General features: G+C 39.0%; 1 protein-coding gene across 1 annotated transcript; it reads left to right on the top strand.

The window, feature by feature from the left end:
- Positions 1 to 478: 478 nt before the first annotated feature.
- On the top strand, positions 479 to 21,228 carry lpar2b (lysophosphatidic acid receptor 2b). Its single transcript, XM_046047076.1, has 5 exons — positions 479 to 853; positions 7,241 to 7,725; positions 8,723 to 9,217; positions 11,448 to 11,707; positions 18,662 to 21,228. The coding sequence occupies exons 2-5, from the start codon at positions 7,410 to 7,412 to the stop codon at positions 18,764 to 18,766; spliced, it is 1,176 nt and encodes a 391-aa protein (XP_045903032.1). The 5' UTR covers positions 479 to 853; positions 7,241 to 7,409; the 3' UTR covers positions 18,767 to 21,228.
- The last annotated feature ends 219 nt before the right edge of the window (positions 21,229 to 21,447 follow it).

Genomic DNA, 21,447 nt, shown 5'->3' on the forward strand with positions numbered 1-21,447 from the left:
AAGGCGGGGTACACCCTGGACAGGTCTCCAGTCCATCGCAGGTGTAGAAGAATAATAAGTAGAATATTTCCATTTTAATTGTAGTGGAGAAGAAGTAGATATAAAGTAACAATAAAGCACCTCCTTACACTTAAGGACATTAATTTTCCTAGTTACTTTCCAACTCTGTTGTGATGCACCTTCTTTTTAGCTCTTGAGGTAATTTGTTGAAAATGTCCTTTTAGTTTTTTGAAGTTCTACATTTTACCGTTTAATATTCATATACTACCTCGCCACAGCATACAAGGAAACATAGTACTAACCTCCGGCTAAACTTGGGCATCAAGTATTCACCTCCCACCCTGAAAAACGTCCCTGCTCGAGCTGTCTATCACTCTTCAGCGCCACTATCATTGGCTGTTCTGCCTCCCCGTCAGCCAAAAGGGGGGCAGCCCAAACGCTCAGGTTGGTAGAAGCAGCATAGGAAAGAGGTTCCAACCCGCTCCTTTGTGAGAGAGCGCTGCAGCAGGGGACCGTGCCGCACCCTTTACCGCTCCTCCTAGGACTCGCAGCACGGATCACTACGCACAGGTAACAACCGCCCAAAGTACCGGAAGCAAGGGAAAAGTCCAAACACAGGTGATGGACGATGTCTTCCAAGTTTGAGTTTGTGGGACAAAAAGAAAAAACTGGAGTGGAATCTCGATAGAAACAGAGTCATAAAAACAATACTTTATTTTTATTCTTGTCGCATTTGTTCACCTTGTGAGCAAAGTGCGCAGGACGTGACCTCAGGTACCTGCGACAGCACATTGTTTCTCAACTCGACGAGGACTGATCTGGATTTACTTGATAAACGAGTTCACAAGAAAAGGTGAGTTCAGATTTGGTTTTCTTCCTTGAACACTTAAAAAAACGTCTTTTTTGTGTAAACTGTCTCTGCTGTGAGTTGGAAAATGTGGGCTTTTGCAGGAGAGACAGAGTTGAAATGTGTTTCATTGTTCCTCTGCCGGGGTGTCGGGCGCTCATCAGCATGCTGAGGCATCTGCACTGTCTCAATGCGGTGTGGAAGGAGTCTGGAGTTCATTACAGTCAGAACATCCCCAACCCCGTCATGCCCTTTCTGAGAAATGATCCGATTTTATAATGCAGCCAAGCGACGTTCGTCCCATCTTCTACAGAAGTTGTGTTGTTTGTTTCTTCCATGCAGTATACAATTATAACAATTGGCTCTAACCAGAGCAGGCAACCTAGGTGGCAAACAGAAAGTATAAAATGGTTCAGTTATGCTGCCTGGTTTCGAGCAAGACAACATTATTAACTTTTATGGTTTAACCTACGTTTTACAGTGCAGGCGTTACCAGTTGTTTGGTTACCTGCACAATCGAATTGATCCAGTACAACAACCCTGCAATAAATCCTATCATTTTGAAGGTTGTACAGTTCAGGCTTTGTTGACATTGTGTCACGGAGTGTTGACTCAACATTTTGGCAGTTTTTGAGCCTGTAATGGTGGTGGTGTTGTGTTGGAGTGCAGTAAATTCAACTGTGTTTGTTTTTCCATTTACATTAATAAGGGGGCTCCATGGTTGCAACTAATGATTTTCATTATCTATTAAGCAGTTAATTATTTATTTATTGCTCAGTCTATAAAATGTAAAAAAAAAAAACACTATTTCCTAGATACTAAATTAATTTAATAGCTTTTTTTGTCAGCCCAACTGTCTAAAATATGATTATTTTTAATTTACTGTCATAAAACCGAAGAGCTCCACATGATCAGCATTTGCTTAATAAACCAGTTAAACGACTAATTATTACAATAGTCGAGGGTTTCTTTTGTCAGTTTCAGCTAGTGTCCCTTATATCTCTCATAATGTCCAATACAACATCACCACCAGGGCTAAGTATCAAAACTATTCCAATACTTTTTTCTACAGACACATTAGTGTCTGTAGCACCTTATTAAAAACAAACAAAAGTTGGCATTAGCTGTTTGGTCAGACAAAGTCTGTTCTACAACGTATTTGATAAGAGGTAATTAATTTAAAATGGTCTATAATTCAGTAGTTTGGATGCATAGCAACAAAAAATGTGTTGTGGATAAATGTGTAGTTTTTGGTGCAGTCAGGTCTCCTACTGAGAGAGAAAAATAGACCTTTCCGACAGATCAATCCTATTGGTATTCTTGTGTGATTAGAAAGGAAGTCTCAGTGCATGGCTAATGGTCATCATTAAGCACCCAGTCAGTCCCACCAGTTGCATGTCCATACTTCACAGCTGGATGGACACGCTTTAGAAGAGACATTTAATTAAAACAAATACACCCAGAGAGAGTACTCCTGAGGAGATTAGCAGAAGTTCTGTTTTTACCTGGAATTTAAGGTCACAAACGTGCGCTATGACTGTCTGGTGCAGTATTGGTTTTAGTCACAATCGTGTGTGTGCTTTGTGTAAATCTTTCCTGTTACAAAAAAGTGCTGGCTGAAGTTAATGTGCTGCGGCTCTACTTTAAGAGAGACAGGGGAGGCAGGAGAAGAAGAGATTCGGGTGTGGCTGCTCTGGTAATGACCAGTTTGCACTCAAACTGGTGTTTACTGATTTAGCCAAGTCCATTCACACACAAACACAGTCATGTGATGCATGAAAACATGCAGTTATGCAAATGCTGTCCCTTAGAGCCACACAGAGTGAAAGCACCAACAGTGAAATTCTTTGGGAAAGGGTACACAGTTCAAACACAGTAAGGTCATGTTTAGGGACATACCCAAAGTTTTAGTGGGCTAAGCTGGAAATGCTATAGATTTGAAACGGGGGAAACAACTAGCCAGGCTGTGTCAGATGTTAGCAAACATTTCTATGGTAAATGGAATAAATGGCTCTGAGCCAAAGTCGTTTTTGTACGGGTTAAACAGCTTAGATATAACATTTTAAATAGTGGGCTTAAGAGGTGCTGTTAGGCAGAGTCAGCCCGGCTAGCTGTTTTCAGTTTATATGTGAAGCAGTATTTATCATACACGCATGAGAGTGGTGTCCATCTTGTCATCTAACTCTTGGCAAGAAAACAAGTAAGCGCATTTCCCAAACATTTCGATTTTATCATTTCATTTGGGCTAAATGATTTATTCCCATCATAAATTGTTATATGTTTTAAGTTTATGTTATATGTTTTAATGTCTGCAACCTTGTTAATTGTGCTGCTCCCTGTCTTGGCCAGGACACTCTTGGAAAAGAGATTTTTAATCTCAATGTCAATAGTTTTTCTTTCTGGTTAAATAAAGGTAAAAAAAATTGTTTGGGGTTATTACAGGCCTGTGACAGCCACAGACACTGGGTTTTTTTCTTTTCTTTTTTTCCAAGAGCATTTAATTCATTGATTGCTGTCAGAATGTAAAGAGAAGTTTAACAAATATTTAGAAAGAAATGCTAAATGCTTCTGAAGTAGTCCATGTTACTAGGTGTAAGCAACATGTCCCCTTAGGGGCTATGTAAACCCTTATTACTGCAATTTTAAGGTATTTTACTGTAATGACTCTCCTTTTACCTCTCTGGTCTGATGAGAAAAAGGTTTCTATGGTGACTCTATGCTGCTAATTTGGTTGTGGTGGTTCAACATCCTGTCACTGCACCTGCATGTGTCACAAACCTGGGCTGCACAATCTGTACCTGGTTTCATGTGTGGTAAGAAGAATTAACACAGAAGCTCACAAGTCTGTTTTTTGAGTCTCAAGACTTTTGAGATAGAGTCCAAGGCATGTGTCAAGTTTCTTATGTTTGTAATGAGAGTTATACCATCTGCTTACCATCCTGTCTGCTTACAACTCTGTATAGCTATATTTAAGGCACTGGTCCTCAAAGTGGTGTCCGGGGACTCCCAGGGGTCCTTAAGGGGGTTCCATGGGGTCCCCAGCATAAAGGGGAATCATTTATTTTTACTATAATTCCACAAGTAACAATGACAGAATGTATGATTATTTTGGTCATGGGATTCATACACTTTCTGTCCTGTCCGATTGTGAACCTTGTGACGAAATCACATGGTGGTCCTTGATATGAGAACACTGATCTAAGGAAATCAAAGCACGTACTGTGTTGTCACCACTTCTTTGGCGATTAGCATACAGTATTAGCATTGATTAGTTGTTTGGTATATGATCACTTTAAACAGGGTGTTGCATTGCAATAAAAAAAAACAGCTTTTCTTTAAGCTACAGTATAGACCAAGTTTTTGCTACCAAATGGATACAGACTAGCGTAACTCATTGTAACAGTATTTAGGAAAATACGTTACAATTGTAACCTATTTTACAAACAATTAGAGCACAACCTTGTCTCAAACCCAGTGTAATGGATACCTAATTAGCCTGTAATTTTACATGGTCAACAATAAACCTGTAGCCGATGTTAATAATTAACGTAGTCTTTCTCTCGGTTTAATTGATGGTGGAAGCTGAATGTGGATGATTATTAATGTGGTCACCCAACCATTTTTAAGCAAGCACTCGCTCACTCATGTTTTCAAAATATTCAGAGGACGCCAATTTAATCTAAACACATCCAGATGACTCCCCTGTCCCAGTGCATTTTCAGGTGACTGATAAAGATTGTGGTCGGTCCAGCATCCTTTATTTATAAATCTTGAAGCCGAGTCTCAAGTCTTTTGAAGACTGGTCTCAAGTCACTGTGTGAACAACTTTGGTTAAAGTTGCAAACTCAAGTCTCCATCTATGGTTATTAATTGTTTAGTACTGGGATTTCTAAAGGTGCACACCCACGAGAGCCAACGACATGTTCTTGTTGCACCTAACCATATATCAGAAATGGGTCTACACTATAATCAGCCTCATTGACATGAAGTTGCATCTGTACATGTTTTGATAAGAATCAGACTTTTGTCTGGATCATTATATAGTCAAACATGGGGCAGTTAGAGGTGAGTTTCACTTGTACGAGCACAAGCTTTGTTGTTTTGTGACCTTTTTTGTGACCCTGTTACAAAAGTTAAACAGATTCAAAGTTACTCGACTGCCTTGCAGCTGTACAGTGCACCAAGGCAGAAAATCTGTGTTTCAGCCTTCAAATGTTAAATGGTGTGCTGTCTGATTAAGACAAGATACAAAATTTGACCAGACATTTGAAACTAGCTTTCGGGACATGACAGTTATTGATCTTTAAGATATGGACACATTTCGGTTGGTACCCTATAAGCCAGTGCAACATACAGTAGCTCAGCTGACATCAAAGGACATCACTTGAGTCAATTTGTCAGACTTCATGCCACTACTTCTGTAGGCTGAAATGGCTTTTACACAACTTTATTGACATGCAGTTTGACTCCCCAAGACATCCATAATCAACCTGCCACTGGTAGACTTAAAAAATGGATGCATGTGGATGTGTGTTTCCCTTGAGATGAGCTTGTTTGCAGCATGAACGGTGCAACAACTGTGCTACTTTGATCTGACGTGCCTGGGGTCAAAAATCAACTGTAGTACTAGTAGCTGATTGACAGCTTGGGTCTCCAGGTGTGCAGGATAAATGTATATGTGTGGCAAGTGGGGGGACGTTCAGTACTTCCTGTCTGTACACAATACACCACAACACTTTATTTTTAAAGTCCTTTCACATCCTGTTGCTACAGTTTTGTTTTCACTTTATTCAACTGTTCTACATTGTTTCCTCGCTCAAACCTTTTTCTTGCAGTCCTCAAGCCTCTGAAGTTCTCTCCACATTATTCTGTTTTTGATTTGGCATCTCTCTCCACACACCCTTGGTAAGAGAGTGGGTCACTGAGGCTCCCTCTGTGTGTGTGTGTGTGTGTGTGTGTGTGTGTGTGTTGTGCATGTTTGGATTGAGATAAAGTTACATAGCTAGATTGTGTAATTGTGAGGTGTGTCTCTGCTGTAGGGTGCTGCTCTGCTGTTTCCATTGTTGAGAGAGAGAGTTTAACTTGGAGTCGATGGTACTGTGTGTGTCGTCGTGCTGCGCTGGCGTTCACAGGAAAATGGAGAATGTGTGAGGGAGTGTTGCTGACTCACAACGCACAATGTGGGGCGTACAAGTTTACCGTAAATAGAGGATTAAAGCACATTGTTGTTGGCCACACTTCGAATGTGGGTCTTGAAGTGGAGGCTGAGTTCTTCCGTGAGCTGGGGTTGGTTTTAATTACAGTATCGCAGTCATAAAGCCTCCCATCTTCCTGTCGTGACTTGTCAGCCTGCATTGAGCTCAGTAGAAATATCATGATGCCAATAACTGCTGTTGCTGATTATCAAGATTTTCTGGTTTATGGAAATCATAATTCTTTAACACATCCGCTTTGTGAGTAAAATATGTTTTTGCTATTTGCATAGAAACATATACTTATAATAATAATAATACTTATAATAATGATCAAAAACAGTAAAAGGTATTTATGGCACTCTACATTTACTGTAGTGGGATTAGCAAAGTTCACACAGTTTACACATCTTGGAACAGATGATGCAACTTTTTTTCAGCGCTATAAATTCTTTTAACATTCTCTATAGATGCAAATCAGTGTAGCACACTGAAGGCCACACTGATTCAACCTAAAATCTGTTTCATATGTTGTCACATTTACTACAATGTTTCCACATTGTTGCATATACAAGTCAAGAAGAGTGTCAAACCACACAAACATCATTCTGCATGGTAAAGGTCAAACAACCACATGAACAGTAACAATAAGCAAAACACATTTTTCAGTACTAGAAGAAAAAGCATCAGTGCATTTGATATTTTCTGTGTTGTGTTGGCTTACTAATGCTGGGTAATAATTGTATTAATATTAATATTGTTATCAATCTTGCTTGGGGCATAACTAACTACTATCATTTTCTGCCAATTATTTTCTCGATTAATCTATAGTACTTAAGAAAAGATGTCATATGCTGTACACACTGCAGAGCCCTTTGAGGCAAATTTGTGATTTTGGGGTGCATAAATAAAACTGACTTGACAAAATGACTAATGGGTATAATATTTGGCGTAATTGTGACAGGGAGAATTGCCCCAAAGGAATACCAGCTTCAGTGGCATCTACAGCAAAACTTTTCTTTTTACTTACTAGTCATTTTGATCTCAAGGTTTAAAAATACAGAAATTGCCCTTTAACAATTTTGTGGTAATTATTTAATCCATGTAGTTCTGCCATATTGTTCATGTATGGTTTGTCCTGGTTAATGAACTTGTATGATTTATGTTGTTCATTTTTAACTAATACTTAATTTTTCTACAGATTGAAGACCAGTGGATTCAGCCTTCCAAAACCCCTGTACAGTGAAGACCTCTGACTTAAAGCTGGATCCCTCCAGTCCTAACCTGTCCAGCTGATGGCATGCTGATCTCCAACTTACTAGAGAGGGCGAGTCTGAATGGCGCCCTAGACCTTCCCACCTGCTTCCTGCATGCAACTCTGCTCTCCTCTTCAACTCTTCTCTGATCCCATATCTACCAGATATCTCAACATGGATACACATACGGATGATGTAAAGGGATGCTACTTTAACCGTACCATAGATTTTTTCTATGAAAAAAGTGGCAAGAACATCAGCGACCACTGGCGCGGACGTGACTATGTGATTGTCAGTCTGGGCATGTCGGTCTGCTTCATTGTCATCTTTTCTAATGTTTTGGTCATGGCCGCCATTATTAAAAACAGACGCTTTCACTTTCCCATCTACTACCTGTTGGGTAACCTGGCTCTGGCAGACCTCTTCTCAGGTACAATTGTTTTACTTTATGCACTTCTCTTGTTGCAACACATTATATTATTAACAAATGCTACTCTCTTCTGCGATATAAACTATGCTCAGATTAGGATGTTGTTTTAAATTATATTAAAGCTGGGGTGTAGGCATTTTGTTATACTATACCTTTCTGTCTTCCTGTTTTAAAAAATGTTTATATATGATAATATCTTAAAAACAACATTGTCACTTGGAACTGTTTCTGCAGCTGGGGTGCATGTTAAGGGAGCTGAATGACACATTTAAATCACGCTCGGCTCTCTGATTTGGTCTTCAGTCATGCAGAAACACGATGCTACTGACAGAGTTTTTGACATGTTATTTTTATTAAAATATTATGTCCCGTGCAAATAACTCTTATCTGCCTACACTTGTACTGTGCAATTCGCCGTATTTACTTTGCAACGACTCCCAGTCCGTTTTCCGCCGCTTCACTTCCATGTTACATTCAGTAACAGTCCCAGCTCTTTATTGGTGCATGCAACAAAAAAAAAACAACTTCTTCGTCTGTATGTATTTTTGCTTTCGCCAAATCTTCTGTAACTAGGAAGAGACCATCTGCTTCATGTTTACACCGGCACGCGCATGCCCAGTGTATAGATGTGCGTTTCTATATAGATGGAGATCAACTCCAAAACGCAGCTAAAACGCTGGTTTGGACGGAGATCGTATTCGTTTTAATTCTGTCTGTAAACTAAAACGGAGTAGTGTGGATGGGGCCTCACCCAGTGTCAGCTGGGATTCGACTCCAGCCTTCTGTGGCCCTCTAAATGATATAGCTGACTGATGGATGGAATGGATGTTCTAAAATAAGCAAATCTTTTTATTCATCATATCCTTATATTGCATGCAAGACACGAAACAAACAAACATTCAAGAGTTTTTCACAGTCTTGGGAGGTAGGAAAGCAATCCTAAAATGCAAACTATTTAAACTTCTCTGTAATTAAACCATCACTTTCCTCTTCCCAGGTGTTGCCTACCTCCACTTGATGTTTCATACTGGTCCCTGGACCATTAAGCTGTCCAAGCAACAGTGGTTTGTGCGACAGGGGCTGATCGACACCAGCCTGACAGCTTCAGTCCTCAACCTCCTGGCTGTGGCTGTGGAACGTCACCAAACCATCTTCAACATGCAGCTGCACAGTAAGATGAGCACCCGACGTGTTTTCATCGTCATATTATGTATCTGGCTGGTGTCCGTAGTCATGGGCCTGGTTCCCACCATGGGCTGGCACTGCCTCTGCAACCTGCCTAGCTGCTCAACCATGGCGCCGATGTACAGCCGCAGCTACCTGGTCTTCTGGGCTGTTCTCAACCTGCTGACCTTCTCCATCATGGTGGCCGTTTACACCCGGATATTTCTCTACGTGAGGCACAAGAGCAAGCAGATGTCGCAGCACACCAGTCAGATGAGACACAGAGAGACGGTGTTCAACCTGATGAAGACTGTCTCCATGATCCTGGGTGAGGAAGCACACACACACACACTAGTTATACACATTTACTGACTTACTGAAACCAACATTATAAATCTCTCACTGTCCTCATTTAAGTCATGTCTTGTATGTTTGGTAAAGTCTTTTCTTCTGTCATTTGTAGCCTGACCCTGTAATCTTCTGCAAGTACAAACACCTGAACGTGTGCTGGTGTCCTTTGTGTGGATTAATTCATGACAGAGAAAATCGAGTCAGCGCTGCTACACCTTACATGTTAAGCAATGTCATTAACCGTGAGTGTGTACGAGCGTAACTCAGAGAGGGAAAATTATTCGTGTTGTATAAATCCTGGGAAATGGCTGGTTCAGGAAAAATATTCCGTTCGCACACTTGACAGGCTTCAGATGCAGTTCAAAAGTGTTTGCTAATATCACAACCTAATCCAAATAAATACTGAATGTTAAATGTCATTTAGAGTTATAATTCATTATTATTTTCTTTTTACTCAATACATATACTTTAATAAAAGGCTCACTGAAAGGCTTGAGAATATTCTGTACGGGTATATTTAATAAGATATCATTATTTATCCTTTTACTTAGTATTACTGAAGAAACCAAAGCATCCCACATCACTTGTACTACTACTTACAATGTTTTAGTCCTTATATCTCCATCAGGTAAAATCTCTGTTTTGGTGTACAAGACTTCATCTCAAGAGGACCTTGTTTACGTTTTATTCAGTGATCTGCTCCTCAGTAAACAATCCGATTCAAATTGGTAAAAAATGATTTAGCCTTTAAGCAAAACATTTGTATTAGTAGTGTAAGTATTTCTCTATAATGGTGAATATGTGTGATTTTAAAAAGAAGAATCAAACTCAAAGTTATAAAAAAAAATATGAATACTCAAAAGTCAGCTAAATCTGCGTCTTCAAGATGGTGCGGATATGGTTTTATCACATATTTCCGTGCATTGATCTCAATCAATCTGCTGTCATCTTTTTCCAGTAAAGCTTCACCCACTTCAAACCTGCCAAAAGAACAGAAATCTCTCATGTGAAAGGCGCAGTATCATTCTTACTTCAGCATTAGCAGATGATATCATGTAGGACCTCGTTGCTTATAGTAAGGAGCTGATTGGAAATTGTTTCTTGGGGCCTTTAATTTTACAGACCAAATACCATGTGTACATACTACTAATACTGAACTAAGTTGCTCATTGTACAAGAGATATAGGCAGTAAAATGACAAAGCTCTGACAGACTGTTAAACCTACGACTGCACACACAGGTTGGCATGCAGGTTTGTGTCTAAGCTTGTCTGTACTTGTTAAACTAGACTTTATTCCCCCGACATATGCACTGCTTCCCTCCTTTTCTCACAGATTCCTCTTGAACTGTCCGTACTCTCTCGCTCCTCCGCTTACTTTCACAGCCTCCCCTGCCTCCTGCTCTCGCATTTTGAACTTTCGATTAAATTCCTAGAAGTTTTAAAAATGTTACTTGTCTTTCTCCCATCGCTCAGCAGCCATTATTCAGCACCTCTAGCATATGATGATATGAGGAGAGCAAGAAAAACCCTGAGCATGTCCTGACAGGGAGCTGCATAGTTAAGTTTCTGTGTTACTTCTCTTTTGCCCATGACACTACTTTGTGTGGGGGTGGGTGTGAAGGTGTGGGTTGGTGGTTGTGGTGCGGGGGGGGACTAATCAGTTTTTGTGAGAACTGAGAATGTTTGGCCTTGATAGTGACGACATTTTGGCTCTTTCTCATGTCTACAAATTGCTATTTAAGGGTAAAGAATTGGTTTTATTTGCTTTTCAAGTTAAGAATGTAGTCATGACGGTTAATGTTACACATTGTGAGCGTGTATTAGCACATCGTTTTCACATTTCCGTCTGCAGCTTGTAGGTCTACACATGCAAATATTAGTGCTCAGTGTGCTGCGAATGTGTGCACATAATGAATTCCTGAGCTGCCTAATCGAGTATTATGATAATGAAATATGATAATACAGACTAAACCCAGTCCACATGCTGACATGTTAAGTGTGTGTGTTCGTGTGTGTGTGTGTTGTCTACAAAGGAATTTACAGTACATTCCCTTTCTCCCTTAGCTATTCCCGTACTTCTTCACATTCTTCAACTGTGTTCATTTTCTTTCCTCTGAGTAACTCCTTTTTTAAGTTTTCTTTTGACTTATGTATCATTGATCTCCTCCTCTGTCCCCCCACTGCCCTCTCAATCGTCCCCCAACAGGCTGTTTTGTGATCTGCTGGACGCCCGGCCTGGTGGTGCTGCTGCTCGACGGTCTGGGCTGTCAAAAGTGTATGGTGCTGATCTTCGAGAAGTACTTCCTGGTGCTGGCCGAGTGCAACTCCTTCTTCAATCCCATCATCTATTCCTTCAGGGACAACGACATGAGGAGGACCTTCAAGGAGATCCTGTGCTGCATGTGCTGGCGGGGCAGCAAAAACAAGGGCAAATCTACAACTCAGTTTAACACCCTGGAGCACGAGGTACTGTCAGAGAGCAACGGCGCCGACGACAACAGTCACAAACAAAACAACCACTTGCACTAAGGACTGTTAAAAAAATCCCAAAAAAGACCTATCACACATAGTAGGACTCTAACAACCTCCATTCAAACAGTTTCACAGCTATGCAATGACCAACTAACCACTTGGCCAATTTGACTGCTTACATTTAAATGCAGCTCGTTATGTTTGAATATTTTCAAAAGTTTGAAAAAAAAAAAAAGTTTGAAAAAAGCCCTATCCGGATGATTTATTTTACAATAACAATGTATCAGATTAAATTGTGAAAACAATGTGACATATGAAAGGGATCACCCGTTGTCATGAACTTACCGATAATAACGGCTCCCCTCGGCTTAACAAAGCTTTATAGTAAGTTTTAGCTCATTGTTTAGCTTTCCGGCCTGCAACTTTAAACTTTTGCTTCTCATAGCATTGTTTTTTTGGCTGCTGCAGGCAGCGCAAAAATCTACTGTACACTATCTGCTCATCACCCAACAGCAGACACAGTGTATCTGGTGAACATAGTACAAGATTTAGCAGCCAAAGAACCAGCTATTTCCCTCAGGAGTTGGTTGAGACCAAACACAGAACTAAAAGAGAGTGAATATTGGACTCAGCAGGTGCTCAGAAACACGACTCAAATGAATGATAAGCCCCTTTTCCACTGCACAGTACCAGCTCGACTCGGCTTGACTCGACACGCCTTTGTTTGGTTTTCCATTGTGGAAAAGATGTAGCTGTACCTGCTTCCAGGTACTTTTTATTGTATCACCTCCATCTATGTTCCAAGCGAGCTACTAAAATGTGATGTGAAAACACACAGAGAGAATCGTCACTATTCACTGCATCATCATTGTGTGCGCTTTTAACTTAATCAAGAGACAGCTGTGTGTGGGTCGCTGGTGTTTGTGTTACATTGAAAATTAGTCGCGGCAGTTGAGTGTGGTGTTGCTATGACGACCACCTATATTGAGGAGTACTATCTCTGGGTACTATCTGCAATGGAATTGGAGCACGGCCAAACCGAGTCGAATAGAGGCGAGTTGAGCTGGTACTGGTAATGGAAAAGCAGCTAGAATGTTGCTTCGCAACTGCTGGATGTGTAAATAAGCAACTGTTTGCTAACAACTTTGCAATATCAACTTAAAAGGTGATGATATGTCAGTGGTGTGTTCACAGCTTGTATCTGCCAGCAAGTGGCCATTATAATATGTTGTTGCGGGTCTAAAGACAGTACCTATTCAAAAGCTAATTTCCGTATTTTCCCTGTATTTCATTTGTTAGATTTTTATATACAGTCTATGATTTTAAGCTGAAGTTTTCCATGCTCAAAGGAGTCCCTCATTTATTGTTTACGTTTTTTTTTTTAAGTTGCAGTGGTCAGTGTATTTTTTCAGCAGGAAACGCAACAAACTTTGGATACACAGGGACATAAAAAAAAAAAAAAGGTTTAGATTGAACCCGTTTTTAAAAAAAATTTCTTAAAAAAAAATTGATGAGCCTTGCAGATGAAAAAGAACTTAGTTCTTACTATAGTTCTACTTATGGCAGCCTTGAAAAAACAAGATTGATCATTAGATGCAAATTTGGTATGTATTGTTTGAAAGTGACTAGCTTGTGTACTGTGGTCATGCAGTAAAACTGTAGTTATATCATTTGTCGGTCCTACTTTCATTTGCTGCTTTGATCAAATATGAACAAATGTGCTTCTGCTTTGTAGGTGCTCTGTGTGTGTACATGATTGCCAAGAGTAACACTTTGTTGAATATAAAACGTCCAACTATTAATTATTGTCCTGCAGTACCTTTTGTGCAAAATTGCAACATAAGGTGCCTAACAATACAATAAAAATACAATAATAAAGTGAAAAAAAACATTAATATCAAGAAATAATATGGTAAATAGAAACACGGTAGATCAGAGAGTGTAGCCCAGTAGAAAAGGGTAGGTTAAAATAAAATGGATTAAGGGAATGCTAAGCTACAAAGGTATGTCTTAAGATTTCTTTGAAAGGTGTTGTGATGCCTTCAGCTCCTCTGGCAAGCTGTCCCTTAGTTCTTTGTCCTCACCCAAGGACAAACTAAAAGGCTTATACATTGTAAGCATGTCTGACCAGTATCCAGATGCTAGTCCATTGAGTGATTTGTACACCAATAAAATTATCTTAAAATCTATTCTAAAACTGACAGACACCAATGAAGGGACTTAGGACAGTTGACATGTGTACTCTACTTCTGTTAGTCAGTACACATACTGCATTCTGAATGATCCGTATCTTATTTATAGGTTTCTTAGGTAGACAAGAAACGAGAGCATTGCAGTAATCAAACCTACTTGTGATAAAATCATCTCAGTATCTGCCCGGGAGAGAAATGGTTGCCATTTAGCAATATTTCTTATCATTGTTCAACTGCAAGAACTGATGTGACATCCGGAAGTTGATATGATCAATGCGTTTAACTAGTTTATCGGCTGAAGTAATTTGATTTAAAAAAAACAAAACAGACGTACAGATGTGTGTCATCGGCGTAGCTATGAAAATATATCATGTGTTCTCTGATATTTCCTAGTTGCAGCATATGGAGACTGAGCAACAGGTCTCAAAATGGAAGCTTGAGGGACCCCACATGTAATGCTAGTGTTACCCAAGGAGTGGTCACCAAGGGAGACAAAATAGTCTCTGCTAGTCCAATCAATCCTTAACCAAAACTGAGTCTACAGATAGAGCTGAGATTCATCTGTTCAGCTCTTTCACAAATAAAACAGTTTTCTAGGTTTGGTTAGGTTAAGTTACAACAAACATTTTAGTTAAGGTATGTTGATGAATTGTCACAATTGCTCCATTGATAATCTGTTAAACATCCACAGACAAATACTCCATAAACTATTTGTAGACTATCCAAATAAAATGTTACCTACCTTTCTTTCGGAGAAGTTTCACAATAACAGTTTTCAGTGCCTGGGGGGAAATACCAGTTAGCAGAGAGTGGTTTATAATCACTAGCCCTTCAACAGTTAAACACACTCTTATAAAAGGTTGTGGGGATAGTGTCAAGCAAGCAGGTGGAGGGTTTTAGTTGCATTACTTAGTTCCTGAGCATTACTTTATCAACAGCAGCAAATCCATTCATAGCAGTCTTAGGCAGAAGGAAAGTGTCCGAAGACAGAGGCTCTTGCACATTATGTGTAAAGTCTATAACAACAACCTGCCAGGGACTCCAGATGAAAATTAGTCTGGACGGCTAAATCTGGCTCATTTACATCTGGACATTGTCCTTATGTTTGTTAATGTGCACTGTCCCTTTTTAAACAAACAAACAAGCAAGCAAACATGGTTTAAATCTGACCTGGTTTTTGCATCTTGTCACTGAGAAATGCTGCAAACTTATGAGGCTGTCAATAGTTGAGGGGAAAAAAACGATGATTTTTTAAAATCAGCTTTGAGAAATTGGCTTGTCTTGCATTTTTAATTGCTTTGTTGAAGATAGTGAGGTGCTCTTTCAAAATGTCATAATGGCCTTGCAAATGTAGTTTTTCTTTAAATTAATAATGTGCCCAGTTCTTCATGGTGGTTTCTGTTAAGATTTCATCTTCAAATTTGGCTTTTGCCATAGCATCAATGATAGTCTTGTCATTGACTTTAGGGTTATTAATATGATTTATGAAATTTTCAGTAAGGGGGATCTGTATATTGTTATAGCAAGCACAGGCGGTTGAGATTTCAACAGGATGGCAAGATGTTCAAAGGAGCAGAACTCAACAAAAGGGATAGTTCTACAGTTTAGAGCAATAGCAAATAAAGAGGCTGTGCCGACGACTTTTTTTATCTTGGCTTGTAGAATGTTCAAACCATGGAACCTCATTAAGAACAGCAGGTCCATCGCTATTTAACCAGGTTTCTGTTAAAAACATGCAGTCAAGTTTAAGTTCAGATATGTGTTTTTTAATAGAAAGAAATATCTTATTGCTTGGTGATCGAACATTGAGAAGTGCCATATCAATTTATTTCCAATCCAGACTTGCATATTGAAGAAAGTTGCAGTTATACCATGAGTAGTGTAGTTGAACTGATGGGTAGTGGATCTCACATGTTGCCTGTTGCAAATGTTAACTTGGAAGAAATTAGACTGGAAACAAAGTTGAAGATCTATTTATTAATAAATCTTGGATAGTAATAACCTAACTTACTAAGACAATGTGCGAGACATGACTGTCTTGCAGGAGAGCATATGCAACTGTTGATTAATGTTGCAGTGCTGCAGACTGCAGTGGGCAGATGGTTATTTGACTTGTTTGACAGCAGTTTGTGAACACATATTGCCTGACCTCTGTGCTGCCTAAAAAGTGCACAGTCGAATTTCTGTAAGCGGTTTCTGTCCATTGGTGAACAAACAAAAGCAGAGAACATGAAGATTTCATACAGTTCACACACTGGTGCCACAAAACCAATACAGTGTAGCTGTGGTTAACTTGCACAAGAAGAACAAATTTTGAAGTGCATTAACACCGGCTCCTTTGACAGCAGAAGATGTTTAGGTTGCTGCTCTGTGTCACATGCAACACGTCCATTATCTGGTACTGTTAGCAGAAACTGTTATTGGTTTCCTTCTTTAAGTTCCTGTTTCACACTTTGACCCAAAAAAAAAAAGACTGTTAAATAAAATAATAAATAGGAAAGACTATGTAGTATCACAGTTCTATTTTGACACTTTGAATTGCAAAAGCAAACTTTGGATGTGCATTTTATCTAGTAAGAACAAAAAAGAGTCTGCACACTCAAATGAACCAGAATGCTCTTAACTGAACATTGAAAGTGAAAGAGTCACTTACATAGCACCACACGTGTCTCCTTTGGGTAAAATTCTCCATTTTGAATACAAAATATGACACGCATGTGATTCATGTGTAGCTGAACAGTTTTTTTGTTTTTTTTTTTAATTTAGTTGCAGTTGGTGGCATTTTGCTGCCAGCAGTTCTCAAGTGCGTCAGAAGAGGAGAGAAGTGGCAGCGACAAAAAGCACTTGAAATCTTGTTGCTAAAGGCAGGGAAATGAAAGGGCTTTAACTATATCAGATTTTTATTCATAAATGTTTTGATTACGAGTTCAGTCTATAAAATGGAAAGAAATGGCTGCCATAATTTCCCAGACCCTTGTTGAGTTTTGTTACTCCCAAAGATATTTAATTAACAATATAAAGACAAGAAAAGAAGCACACCCTCATTTGACACTGAATAAGTAAATGTAGAAGATTAGCATATTATCACAATTGTAGGCGATTTCACTTTTTGTCATTACCCATTTGATTGATCAGGGTGGGGATTGGGGGAGAGGGAAGTTTCAGAACTGTTACCCTTTTGGCTCTCACTTGAGGCCTTTAGCTCAAGCTCCAGGATTGCATATTTTTAACACCACCGTCAGTCACTATAGGCTACATCTGTCTAATTAGGCCACTCACTGTTATTCATTAATTGTTGTTCACGTTGAAGCTGAATGAAAATAATCATTTGTTTTGAGCCAACTAAAATCACTTTTATGCGCATTCATTTTTTTGTTTGCTGTCATCCATATTGGTGAGTGTGCCTTTATACATGCTCAACCTGACAGTGTCTTGTGTGTCATACTGTCAGAGAATTGGAGTAGGTAATTTCCTATTTGCTGTTTTGTATCCAATCCGATCCCCAGTATAAGTATCAGTCACTGTCTGTCTTTGTTTGATAATCATGTAGCTGCAAAATACAATTTGTGTGCGTGCAAATAACCTTTGTGCTCAGTATGTGTCCCATTAGGCACTGAGAACTGACACAAGCATAATTCCATACATATGTACGTTCATCCAAGGAAAGATGTCAAACTTTCCATGAGGCAACATTTAGCAAAACATCAAGGAGCGGCCTTGATCAAACTCCTCAAATGTCACGAAACGAGGCCTTAATGGTCACATGCCTCGTACTGTAAACTTTATAGTGAGCACAGCATTTCTGTGTTCTCTGTGCTGTTTGCTAGTGTGGGTGTTGGATTGTGTTGTGTTGTACAGTCTTAAATCAGTCCAGATGCATGCTTGTGGTTGGAGTGGGTCATGCTCCTTGCCACATTTCCTCTGACTTGTTACTCTGGCATGTGTGTATGTTGGAGACATGCACTCTGTCATCCCCCCTCACACACATATGTAGCCTGTTATTGCTGCTAGCAGGAAGTGCAGTCATGAGTGTGGTGTGTGTGTGTGTGGGGGGGGGGACTGAGTGAAGGAGAGGCAGGAGCGTGATTGTGTGTTGATAGTAGCATACGCGTGACTGTGTGTTGATAGTAAAATACGCAGTGACTAATGCAATTAAAAGGAAATTGGACATTTATGAATAATAGCAAATCATTAAGTATAAGTACTCTTCAAGGAATACAATTACATAAAGATATTAAAGGGATAACTGTATATTCACACTATATTCTTTGCTTTAAGATTTCAGATAAATCAACTTGCTGATATTTTTATATTATAGGCTACCTGTTATTGTTTTGACAGTTCAGAAACATTTCCATTATTTAGGGTCTATTTTTGTACAAACAACTAATATGAATAAATGCATAAATCTGCTTACATCTGGGATTTGTTTGGTCATTGTTTTGGACTGTTTGCATGCTTTGTCTGCTTTTCACCACGATTGCTTCTTTGTGATAACCAGTGCAATTTACATTTGGAATCATGTCACATGGTGTGGAAACACTGTCTCAGGGATAAACATGTTTTTCATGTCCTTCTCTCTCTGCTTATTTTACTCTTTTTGCTAGTTTTTACGTTACTAACCTGTTTTCTCTTCTCTTTTACTTTATGCTGCACCTAATCTCCATTTCCAATTTCCCCGCCCCATCTCCTGATTCCTTGCCTGATTTCAACTCTCACCTCATACTCTTATCTGTCTCCCCACCTCTGTCTGTAGACCTATAAGTCTCGTACTGCTGATCCAAGGGAGAGGAACAACAGGATCCCTCTTATCCGCGAAGGCTTAGAAGATGGGCCTGTCCCTTCTGAAAAGTGGAATTAACTCAAACAACAACAGTCTTTGAACACACTCCAGGCATGCAGACACACACTGAAATCTACAGATCTGTGTATGCTCACATAATAAATTGTTAAGGCCCTTTTTTCCCCTTAGCTACCAGACTGTTGAGACAGGCTCAAAAACTTTTTTGTATTTTTTTTTTTGTTTTTTATTGGATTTTTACCTCTGCAGCCAGCAGACACTGGTTATTCTGTTTGTCTTTTTAAGCTAAGTTAGTCATGAGGCAAAGACGAATTGATTAACTTCTAATATTGGTTGACCAACATGATGGTGGACGTGTCTTCAATTCAAAACGGAAGCAAGTGGCTCATTTGCGCTCCATCATCGAACTTCAGCAGACATAAGGAGGCAAACCCTCCGTTACTGGGCCATTTTAACATGGGGGGGAGACATTGGATAGCTCATTTCCTTTGAGACATAAATTAACCACCAGTCTGAAGAGGCAGCACTATCAGCGGCTGAACAACTGGAACATGCTGGCAATGCATGGAAGAAAAGACTGAAAGTGTGTGGACAGTCACAAAGCAGAAATGTGCCCTGTTGAACGCCATCAAGTTCTGTAATAGGTTCTGCCTCAAATGGCTTTAATAATATCCTCATGATGGAGTCAGGTGTATGTGAGTTAGCTAAAGGTAATGAAGTCTACAACACTGCTGCAATAAATCCTCCCTTCACGAAGGTTTTATGTTCAGTTTTTGTTGAAACCGGTTTAGAGAGGTGTTTATTTAACTGCATGATCGTTTTGGATCTTCATGACATTTGTGGTGCTGTGTAACTGTTTTGCATTTTATAGAGTAGGGTTTCTGTTTGTCAGCTTACCCTGACTGAAATAAATGAGGTGGACAAAAATAATACACAGTTTGGTCAGTATAACACAATAAAACGGCGCCACCAAAAGGACCATACAATTGAAATAACCTTCATGAAATAGGGTTTATTGTGGGATTGTTTTATTAGACTGCATTACTTTTAGCTAGGTATACGTAATGCTAAACTTAATGTATATGGAATCACTGGAAATCTGATGTTACCAGGGTTCGATTACGCCTAAGACACGAGTTGCAGTCAAAGGACACTGAAGCTAATGGATGAAACCAGTACCACTCTATACTGGATTGAATAGTTATATGTTGTAGCTAATGGATTTTTTTAATGCTTAATAAACAATTTACCAGTGTATTATTGATCAGTCATAGCCTGTTATTAACAACATTTAGTTTGCCAGTTAAGTTTTTGTTTAGGTTGTTATAAATGTGTAACTTGCTCTGTGTTTTAACAAGCTCTTTAATTCATGCAATCCCTTGTATGGACGGCTTGGCCACTCACAAGGCTTTTGGACCAAAATCTAATTATTTCTTTTCTTTCCATTTCTCTTTCCACAACTTAATATTTATTATTGCTGCTTGTTACTCAAAGGTATGATCCAACCTCCTAACCTGTCTCTAAGTTATAAACTGGTGTCTCTTTTTATTGGCTCACTTAACCTACGAGATGAATTAAAGAGCAAACTAAAGACACAAGTAAAATAAATTATTTATTAACATTAATAAAGCCTTAGTTAGAAAATTTAAGCTTGATTGAAAGTATTCCTGTAGAAACTGTTAACAAAAACCTTAACTCATCAGAGTCATTGTCCTGGGTTTATGATTCTGGTTAGATTGTTACAACGTTTTAGATGTAGGATTTTTATAGGTTTTACGCAAATATTTTAAATGGAAAACACGCACGTCAGATGATGTGCATGTTGTGCTGCAAATTTGTTTAAAAATTTTTAAATTTCTTATAACTCAATGTAAACGCGCTGACTTGTAACCTAATGGATGAGATCCTGTTTGTGCCTTTAATACAATGCCAGATAGGATCTCAAGTGGTTAAACTCATCATAAATAGTTTTTATGCATGTATAACATTATGCTATAAGCTGTTCTTTACTCTAGGTTTTATTTTTTATTCCTAACTTTTTAGGAATAACTTTATTCCTTATGGTGCTAATGCATCGTGTACATTGTCGCTGTACAGAAATGACACACAATACTCCTTTGTAAATTGTTTGTGAAAACTTTATTTATAATCACATTATAATTGTAAATATTATGTACAGTATTCAGCTTAAGCAAATTTGACATCAAAGGCAGCTCCAAAAACAATATTAAAAATGAAGGAAAATCAAGCTTGTGGTTTGGATAATTTCCAGAAAAGTTGTTTTAATTTTTAAATGAACTTTTTTACCAAGCAGGGCTGAATGAGCAAGACACGTGTGAGATGAGTGGTTATGAAGCTTTAGGGATAAGTAAATTGCAGGTGATTTATGTTAATGAGTAAAACTGATACCAAGAAGTTAACAGGAAATAACCTTTGTGATGGTAACACTGTGGTTTTCTGCTTGTTTCAGTCTGCGCTCAATAATGGACAGTGATCTCATTAAAAACTTTGAATACATGTTATCTCTCTGACTCTCTTGTGGCCTGTTTACCCACATCCTGCCAAATTCAGGGTTCTTTGTCTCTAAATTTTCCATTTGATTAGAATCTTATACTTTCTTTTTAGACACTTTAACTAAATTTTTCAGTCCACTTGTTTCATTTTCTTCCTTTCTGCCCTTCAGTTTCACAGAGGGAGTGGCATCCTCTTTCTTAGGATCTTGAGAAAACTTCCTCTTTATC

This window comes from Micropterus dolomieu, linkage group LG04 (genome assembly GCF_021292245.1).
Source record: "Micropterus dolomieu isolate WLL.071019.BEF.003 ecotype Adirondacks linkage group LG04, ASM2129224v1, whole genome shotgun sequence".
In the NCBI taxonomy this organism is placed as follows: domain Eukaryota; kingdom Metazoa; phylum Chordata; class Actinopteri; order Centrarchiformes; family Centrarchidae; genus Micropterus; species Micropterus dolomieu.

Excerpts from the sequence above, each read along its gene's own strand:
- lpar2b (XM_046047076.1), top strand. The coding sequence starts at position 7,410 with ATGCAACTCTGCTCTCCTCTTCAACTCTTCTCTGATCCCATATCTACC. Across the intron at positions 9,218-11,447 it reads GACTGTCTCCATGATCCTGG|GCTGTTTTGTGATCTGCTGG; the intron begins GTGAGGAAGCAC and ends GTCCCCCAACAG. Across the intron at positions 11,708-18,661 it reads TTAACACCCTGGAGCACGAG|ACCTATAAGTCTCGTACTGC; the intron begins GTACTGTCAGAG and ends CTCTGTCTGTAG.